The following is a 9,963-nucleotide window of genomic DNA, read 5'->3' as shown; positions in this document are numbered from 1 at the left end:
AGATGGAATAAACTCCTAAGTGGAGATAGCCAGCGCTTCAATCTAGTCGTTGCCACGGCAAACGAGCATGCCGCTTGTATTGCTCAGTTCTCTGGAAAGGGAAAATCATATCTTTGCCCGTCTCCAGCTCCACCAAGCATTCATTGGTGGCCTCAAATTAACCTTACCCACAGAATCTGGCAGCTTTAGGTCTCCCTTCGTAGACTCAGATTTCTCGGATGTGCAATAAAACATTTTTTCATACCGACATCGGTATGAAAAAAAGACTGGAGATTTGTCCCCGTGAATAAGAGACCATAGTCCTAAACATCCCCGCAATCGTTATGTGATCAATGCCTACGATGGAAGTAATGACGCTTGTCCGCCTCAGTCTGTGCTGAATGGTGTCATCGTCCCTCCAAAAAACATCAGCAAATGAGGGTCATATTCGTCGTACGAAAGCTCTGAAGATGCTCATTATGAACATAAAATTTTCAGGCCCTTCGGCCGAGAGAGTATGAACTGAACAGTCATTCCGGGTTACACATGCAAAGTGTTGATACGTAGTTAGATGGCACCTGCCAGACTCGTCACCCTTATAAGAGGTGTGCTAATCCGAGGTAGCATCGCTGGTACCCTTGTACTGCCTCGTTGTCAATTCTGATTTTGCCGTCATTCGTCGTCCTTATCCCTGCCACGCTACCCGACGTGAAGTATTCGCCTGCAGCGGATTGCATGCGCAGAACACCACGCAGGCACAGAAAAAAAGAGAATCCACAAGAGAGCGCGTAGTCGTGGGACAGCCGCCAAGTGAATTTCTCAGTCCACGGGTATTTGCTGATAAGGTAGACGCGGTCGTCTGTCGCAAGAGTATCACTGCCGTGACGACAGTTGTAACGTGTCGACGGTCATTTTCTCATTGGGAATCCTTCGTGAGCGGAAGGTGAGATGGCTTCGAATCTCAGAAGCACCGCTGATCGAAGCCTGTCAGCCAGGCGAAGCCGAGTCCCCCTCCAGTCTGCACCGCGACCAGAGCCATGGCCACCATTGCCGTGCACGTTCCCTGGCTTCACTGTGCCAGAAACGTCCAAGACCCTGCAAGAAGTCCGGACATCAACGCTCACAGCAGAATTTATGAGTCCCCCTTCTGGGGAGCCAGCAAAATGCTTTGTCGATACGAAGTTCCTTCTCAGATCAGTTCCCGAGGAGATAAGAGGACGGACAGTTGGTTGGAAGAGAGCGCCGGCTTGCTGGGACTCCACCAGCCCTACTGAGGATTACCCACTCACGTCTCCTCCGGTCGCCCCGCCAGGTGTCTCAGGGACAGCACACGACGTGCCTAACGATTCGGGCACTAAACAGAAACCGCGTGCAGGAAGGACAGGCAGCAACCGCTCGAAACTTGAAGCTTCCGACGGGCGAGAAAATGACTCTGTCTACGTTTCCTTGCAGAGAAAAGGGGGAATACCACGTTCTGTCGAAAGTTATGCCGGAAACAACCTGCAGCAAGGCTTGGTTCGAAACGGGGAGAGACAGTATTCAGACACAGCAAAGGGCGACTCCAGTACATCTGGGCCGATCCATTCAGCAGCAGTTGATAAAGCAGCTGCGGCTGGGAAAGCTGGAGGAGGAATTTCGGAAGCGTCTATGAAATGTGCTATCGATGATAGGTTACTGGCTCATGTAGACCTGGAAGCTATCTTGACAGGCACCGCCCGAGATACCCAGAGTGTCGTTGTGGGGCTCGATGCGTTTTTATCTCGTAATGTTAGTAACTTTACATTGGAACCGAACGCTCCCCATTGGGTCGCTGGACTTACATCCGCGTTTCGCTTGATCGCTGACAATGCTGTCCTCCTTCCTAAGGGACAATTCTTGTGGGAACTAATCTATCCTCAGTCTGAGTCTGGCTGGCCTCTCTACAATCCACAAGGATTATACTATGTCAAATTGTTCTTGCATTCCCAATGGCGTTGGGTGGAGATTGATGACCGCATTCCTTGTGATGCCTCGAACAAGCCTCTCGCGCCTATGTCTTGCCGAGACCCGCACATACACGAGCTCTGGCCATTATTGCTTACCAAAGCAATATGGAAGGCATTCCAGGGAGAAATAGCTTACGGCGTCCCGGATACCCCGATTATCGAGGCCCTCAGTGGAAGAAGACAGATAATGTATCCGCTGACAATCAGTACCGTCCGTCGCTTTTTGACAAAAGGCTTCTGGGCCAGCATCAAGATTCGGGCTACAGAGATCCAGGGTATCGGCGGCAGCGATAGCACGGAAGAATGCGCCGCAGACTCCACAGCCGGAGGCATTTCCTTTCTACTATGCGATTTGGGCCCCGATTCCACAGGAAGACCACAAGTCTGTTTGCGAAACACAGCTTTCGCTCTGAAGAGATTTCATCCCGAAGAACAGGGAGGTCGAAATGGTCCAGTAAGGTCTGCCGCTGATACCCAAGATGCACCACCTGCAACAGCCCCAGAGCAATCCTGCGCTGGCGGGTCCTCCCTATCATGGGTAGACGCAGACTGCGAAGAGGAATATGGTGGTGTGTTCTCCCTCGTGAGCGCTGACCATCCAGCAAATCGAGCAGAGATCATGGCTGAGAAAGCTCATGCGGAAACACAGCGGAGAGTTAACGAGCTCCGACGGGGTGTCAATGGTTCTGTCGTTATGTGTCAACCCTGGGGGAAACTCTTGAACCATTTCTTTGGGGATGTCCTTCCGCACCCTCTGCCTGAAGTTACTTTGGGAGACTCGTCTGTATTTCTTGGCCGCACCGCATTCGGCTTGGGATCTTCGGCCACGAGTTCAGTCAAGCCCACAAGCGGAGCCGCTGTTGCCCATGATGGACATGTGCCAAAGCTTAACAAACAACTCGATGCAGGCGGAGGGTGGATTCCACCCAAGGTAAAGTCGTACGTTCGAATGCCAGAACGAGAAGGAAATAGCAGTAAATACGAACGTTCTCGAGCGCGGTGGCACTATTAGAAAACGCCATCCATGATGCAGAACCTAGTCAGAAACTGTCACTCAAGTTGCGTCCTTGACTATGCCGGGCGCTCTGTGTCCTGGTTCTTCTTCTAAGAAAAAAAAAGCGATGTGTCCCGAAGATTCTACCAGAGAAGGGTTTTCGGGCTGCGGGTTGCCGTGGTTCGCCCCGTGATTCGCTGGTATTAGCAGCGCTACTGGTCTCGCTTTCAGCTATACTGTAGACTAGGTTTTTGACTCGATTGTAAAGGCTGGTCCCGACATTGGACAGTAGATCGCGCACTTCCTACAAAGCTAGTTCCGCTCGTCCTTTATTCGACCTGTGATCGTCACTTGTGTTACATGCGACCACAACTCCCTGAGACTGGCGGTCGAGGAATGAAGCCTGCGTGCGGCGTGTCAGAGCCGGCCTCAGTCATGATTTTACGAGCTATAGTGGCGAGTTGTAATGTTTCCGTTCACGAAGATGAGCACACAGCTGATCGTTTCATGGACCCTTCTCGCTCATTCGGCGTCATTCGCTGGGTTGGCATACCAGCTAGCCGTTCGCCAAACACGAATATCGCAGTACTTAGCCCTTCAGTTCCGTAGGCCGCGACCAACTCGTGCTTCGAGCTTGTTAATCAGAGGTTCCAACGCACTATGAACCCGCCCACGAAAGTTATGTCGTCAATGTAATGGGGATTTTTTATTTTTTAGCTGCCTCACCTCGGGCGCTTTCTTCTCTTCCCCTTGTGAACCGAAGCAATCTGCTATCTGGGGACTCGATCAAGCGGACAGACGTATTTAGACGCCAAACTCTAGCGTGAATTGGTGACCTGCTTTATGCGCAGGCAAAACCGCCGGGGTCTGCACTGACGGAAATAATCCAACGCCACCAAATGCCATGGCCCCCCGAGACCATGTATGAGCTGGTTGAAGCGGATGGCATCACATACGATGGAACTGAATGGGTCATGTGGGAGAGGTTGATTAAGCTTTGCCGATCAGCCCACTTGTACATCTATATTCCAGGGACAGAATTCAAGACGGTATCCTCGAGCGACTTCTTCGATTACGAGCAGGGTGTGCTTCCTGCAGAATTTCCGTTGCGCGCAGCAGTTTGCTGTATGAACGTTCAGACAGGGTACACTACACGGAAAAAGAAGGGAGACAGAGGGCACAGTGAGGTGGAATCGCAAACACGGCAGAACGGTCAGAGTGACCCGACATGTCCCGAGCCTCAAGAACGTCCACCAATGACCCGCTGCATCCCACGAGGTCAGCTTTCGCCGATTCCAGTCCTTCTCGAGTTTGACGCCCAGCCACCTATCACCACCGCAGGCACTGAACTCATGCGCGTGGCGGACCAGATCCCGAAGCACGCGCTCTCCACACACCTGCCGCAAAACGGGAGAACAGCTGACGGCCGAAGCAGGACTGCAGCGCAAGCCGATACCATGCGACGCTATGTGGGCGGGGTCTGTATCATACAGAGTGTGGCGTTCGTCCGCCGGCACTGGAAGCATACGGGTTCTCAAAGATCTGTGTGGGAACGTCTCGGTTGTCTGAAGGGCGAGGAAGTTATGCCCTTGCTCGGGCCAGAACTGCGCAACGCGGTGGTGCAAGGAATTGAGCTCTGGGGTGCAGAGCAAGCAGACCTGGAAGGATGGCAGCGGGGGAAAGGTAGGTCATATCGCGGAAAAAAACGGTTTCTTGCACATAGCTCGGATGGCCATCTATGCTGCGCTTCGTTTGCGGCGCGTCCAACCACCGCATATGCACTGGAGATATGTGGCGGCCCCAGATTCCTCCCCCTCGATGCTTCCTCTCGAGCACAAATTCAGCTCAACCTCAGCCCAGGAAAACACGCGTTCTTCTTCTGGCTGGACTCCCCAGCAGGAAGCGGCGCTTTGCGAGTCCACTGGCTGTCTGACAAATGTGCGAAAGACAGCATCGAGCTCGAGGTGCCTAGTCTCCCCTCCGGAGGCGGCGCATCGATGAAACAGGGAAAGAAGCACGCGGCAGACGTCCAGCCCGCTTCAAAGGAAAGCCACCCTACGGAGTCGACGAGAGGCACCTCATGCGAATTCATGTCCATTGAAGACTATCTGATGATGGCCCACGGAATTCAGATGCAAGAGTTTTTCATTGCTGTACCAGAAAACGCTCTGCTGGGTTCCTGGTATAATGTCTGGTTCAAGGCAGAGCTGGAGGTCCATCCGAGATTTTCTCTCAAAGGTGGTTCGTGGCAATCTAGCGGAGCAGCTGGCAGTGCTTCGCGCTCACACGAAGATACTCGTGACTGCAGCACCTCACTCTTCCCTACCCTGTTTGTAACTCTAAATCTTCCACATGGAGGGTTGGCCCCTTACCTCCGGCTCTCAATTGGTCAGCACCGCACCGAGTTGCCGGCGAACACAGAACGGGCACCCGAGGGGACGTCAAGGCTCTCAGAAAACTCCTTCAAGTTCGACGCCGTCGTTGAAGCCGCTTACTCCGCAGCAGCGCGACCGGAGCTGAGGGGAGGTGGACTCCAGCCCGATCTTAGGCAACTTCCAATTTGCCCGCTAATCTGCATCGATCTGAACGAACTGACTAAACCGCGAAGCCACGGGCAGGATCCGCTAGCAAAGCGGGATGAGCCGACCTCCACCAAAACTAGTGGTCACCCTGAAGCACAGCCACATAGGTTTCTGCTTATACTGGAGTCGGCGCTCCCGCCGCCCAGTCCTGCCCTCGGTTTCTCTGTGGGTATCGGTTCACGCGATTTGGAAGTCGAGGGAAGTACGAGAAGAAGTGACAGAGGACAACCGGAAGAGCAGGATGGTGACGGCTACCCGCATCAACCGCCCCCCTCTCGAATACGCTTGGCAGTCAGCAGCGTTTCGTTTAGAGCTTCCTGGTCCGACGGCACAGTGACGAATGGAGACAACATCGTCCTCCGAGAACGCATGTCTCCAAAAGGTCTACAACCAGTCAGTGCTTCCCTGAGTGTTACCGTGCAACAACTCGACAGAATTGTCCTTCACGCCAGGATCCTTCTAATCCACCGTCGGCCACTCTCAGACTCAGCCCCTCTCGAGGGGAGCCAAAAGTCTCCTACGCCGGTGGCCGCCACCAGCGGCCTCCCTCTCGTAACGCCGCGCCCGCCGACTCAGCAGCCAGGAGGACGCAGTAGTAATCAGGCCGTTTCGCCCGGACCGGCTTCGCGTGAATCTGCTGCGACAAGCAGCCGCGAGTTAAGAAACGCGAACGCCACTGTTCCGCCGGCAGGAGCGGGGCGCCTCGCAGGGTACGAAAGTAATCGGAATGTAGCTGGAATGCCCTCCGTTGCTCTGGATTTCGCCCACCCCCGTGCGCCTCTAGAAGAGATTTTGATAGAGTCCACGGGACGGCAGATCGTAACCTTCCCCCACGTCCAGCTGGATCCTGGGTGCGATTATGTGATTGAGGTTACCGCAAGAAAGAGTGTTTCAACGAGAGGTCAAGTTGTTGGGACGCATTTTCCGGAGTGCGAGGCCCGACATACTGTGATGCAGGACCACAGCATCCCGCCTTCGGGGCAGGCCGACAGAGAGGATTCGGCGTGTTCGTTTCTCGCTACCTGCGATGATACTTATGATACTACCGGAGAAGGCGCAACGATAGAGGGTAGTCCAGAATCCTTGCCGGAGAGATGGGTGAGGGATATTCGTGCAACCGAAACAGCGTCAGCTGAGCGGTTTCGAGCGGCGGTACCTCTTGACGGGGGTTCCTGGCGGCTCGACGTGGCGGCGACCGCAGAGGTTGAGGTTGCTGAAGATGTGTGTAGAGAGGACTTCGAAAGAAAGCTCTTCGCACTCTGGAGCGAAAGCGACCCGACTCGGGCGGAGAGAGCTAAGAAGTCCCGGAACGCGTTTCTGGCCAGGAACATGAAGCGTGTGGTGCCTGAGGAAGTTGACCCCCCTGACGCATTGACTTCTCTCGCTGCATTCCGCCAGGCCGTGCTGTGGAACCTAGAGATGACAGAGTTGCAGCTCCTTCGCGCACTGGTCCGCTCGGATGTCGTCGTCGCAGAAGATACTGCCGATGCTTTTTCGATGGGCTGCAGTTCTTCAGAAGCCATTACCATAGCAGCGTTTTCAGAGTGCAAACTTCTACAAGACGCGACTGAGGCAACCAGGACGGAGCTCCAGGAGTTCTTTTTCTCCGAACTAGACCCGGCGAAGACAGGAAGTGTGAACGCTGCCCAGTTTCTTATGTTACTGCGTAGCGGCGCAGCGCCTCTTCGTTGTTCTCCAAAGGATGCTGCGGAGGAAATGAGCGCGGGAGGTCGCCAGACGAGGATCACCAAAGCAGCGAACAACGACAAGAGGAATAAAGCAAGTGGTGGCGACAGAGACGCACGGAGACAGGGAGCGGCACAGAAGTCGCCCGCAAGCAAACTGTCGAGGTGGGGAGGTGATGATCAAAGGAAGGACGGCCAAACAGGTTCCCTTGAGGGGGTCAAGGAACAGACGCCCGCACATGGATGTAGGGCTTTAAGGCGACCTCTTACGAGCACGCCTCATCGGAATACCACTATCTCCGAGTTCATACAGAAACTTTCAGCACGGTATACGGAGAGGACGGTTACTGTGCCAGGAGTATTCCTGGCGGGTACGCCGACCGGCCGAGATGACGGCCTCAAATCCGCTGGCTTCTCACCCACATCGCCACCCACGCCTCCAGAGATACGCCGGGCGAAGAACACCGCGACGGCTGAGAGGGTAGCAGCTCTGCGAGATTCAATAGAGCGGACTTCGGTCCGCAGCGGTGATGTCCCACGAGAAAGCGACGAGAAAGTTAGAGGAATGCCTCTGTTCTACCATGATTCCCTTGAACAAAAACGCGAATCTCTACGCACCCTCCAGAGAAGCCGGAGGGACGTCGCCTCAAGGGTAAGTGAAATGCTGCAGGACGACATGCAAAAGGAAATCCAGAAGGAAGAACTGCAACATCTTATGGACGAGTCCGAGAAAACCGGCATGTGGCTGTTCGACAGCTGCCTGACCGAGAGGCTGCGAAATCAGTATGCGGCTGTGAAAGCAATGCATAGGTAAGGCGTGTAAGCAGGCCTGCCAAGCCAAAATGCGAATTACAATGAAGATAAAGCGCAACTACCTAGCACAATTGTGTGGCCTCATTGTTCAAGAGCTTTTCCGAAGCCGGAGTGCACTGTCAAACAAAGGCACCTTGGCACAGAATGCAGCTGGTGCTGCAGCCTCCTGTGAGGGGAATCCTAACTGGGCACTGTCTTCTATGCAGAGTTCAGGAAATACTTGAGAAGGACGCTCACGGTTTAAAGAAGGACTCTGACGCCATCCGAAAAATGGCAAGGAAAAAGGCGGACAAAGAAAACCAAGCTGACAACACAGTAGAAAAGAAGGATACTTCTCTGACGGAAGCTGATGTCGACGAGCTCGCAGAACTGCTCCGAACACTCGAACGCCTCTACTCTCTACAGGGTCCTACAAGACCAGCTAACTGCCAGAGACTGTACGCCCTTCTTGAGATAGCGAAAGAGATTTGCGCGACGAAAGCTCGCCAATTTCCATCGAGAAACTCCTCTCCGCGGCATCTGGACAATCCTGGATAGCAGATTTACCATGTGAGTTAACCTGTTTTCAAGAGCTCATTCTCGTGGTTACGTGAAGGAACGGACATGATACATGCGAAAAGCGAGTGTCATGACCAGCACGAGTCCTTAGCAAAAAGGAAAGAGTTATAAAACTCGCAGTTGAAAGGCGACGCAGACAATGACATAACGACACCGATAATATGCGTGGTTAGTCACCTGCTTCTAACACCATACGGAGGATACGCTCAGACTCCTGCGCACAGTGGCACCCTTGATTTATCGCATTAACTCCAAGGTAACAAGCCGAGCTCTTCCGGAGCTCTCAACCCCCAGTTTCCTTGAATGCAGACCATCCAATCCTCTGCCACAACGACGAACAACACAAAACCCGCGCACCCGTAGGGCTATCCAGAGCGAAGGGGTCTCCCGTTAGACACCGAGCTCACATGAAAGCTGTTCGGACTGAGCACTCTGCGTTTTTTTCCCAACAGGATATTGAAGCCGTGCACTTCACAAATCCTCCTCTCCACGAGCTAGTTTCTCGTACTTCGCCTTGTGACTCTGGTAAAAGAATATAAACCAGACGGGACCACCGACTAGAGACATCGCAGAAATTCCGAGAACGGCGAGGAAAACAGCTCTTCCAGCTCTGCCATTGTTTGGAGCACGATCGGGAGCTCCATAGCAATGGGAATATTTGTCACCGCTGAACCTGAAGACGGGCGCATCTCTGGCGTTCGCAAAGGGGCCGTCCATCAACCGCTCCGTTACATTGTGTAGGCGATTTGCCAGAGATGCAATATGCTGTCTACCCTCGTCGCGAGGTGCAGGATGGCCAGCATATCCGCCCTTTGCGTCTGGCAGGCGTAGCTTTGCAGCGAGGTCTGATAGCCGTACGTACGTGCCATTCCAGCTCTGCTGCAGTGACTTTTTCGCCCAACCAGCGAGCTCCGGGAGATTTCGAGTCATTTCCTAGGCCACGACAAAGTCACATCATACAGATATGAGGAGATTCAGATCTGGATGGAGATAGACATGGTAACAAAACCGCAGTTAGAAAGCTCGACTTTGTGACCGCTCGATTGAACGGCTATGAAATGGTGACCCACTCTGACCCAAACACCAGCGGTAGACTTCAGTCAGGCACACGACGAGAGAGCGGCACTTCTGGCACAGAACTTAGTGGCCTCACCCGACCAAACAAAGAAACGTCTGATAAACAGGGTGCAGGGGAACTAGCAAAACATGACTGTGCGTTGGTTACATGCAAGGAGCACCTGAACACACGCATGGCACGCATGCAATGGTTAGCCCTCGACGCACGGGTCCCGGGCGCCACGAAAATTACTAGTAGACACCTCCAAGCGCAGCAACTGTCCGCAACGCCAGTGTCTGCACCAAAAAAG

The 9,963-nt window shown here is 53.7% G+C and overlaps 1 protein-coding gene across 1 annotated transcript; it reads left to right on the top strand.

Moving 5' to 3' along the window:
* Positions 1–927: 927 nt before the first annotated feature.
* Positions 928–8,575, top strand: BESB_040630 (uncharacterized protein; the record flags this gene model as incomplete). Its single annotated transcript, XM_029362649.1, has 4 exons — positions 928–2,895; positions 3,810–6,449; positions 6,477–8,035; positions 8,245–8,575. 4 exons carry the CDS (start codon positions 928–930, stop codon positions 8,573–8,575), a joined length of 6,498 nt encoding a protein of 2,165 aa, XP_029221614.1.
* Between the last annotated feature and the right edge of the window lie 1,388 nt (positions 8,576–9,963).

Source organism: Besnoitia besnoiti, chromosome II (assembly GCF_002563875.1).
Source record: "Besnoitia besnoiti strain Bb-Ger1 chromosome II, whole genome shotgun sequence".
Lineage (NCBI taxonomy): Eukaryota > Apicomplexa > Conoidasida > Eucoccidiorida > Sarcocystidae > Besnoitia > Besnoitia besnoiti.
The sequence above is the reverse complement of the archived record's forward strand: the minus strand, read 5'-3'. Positions and strand labels throughout refer to the sequence as shown.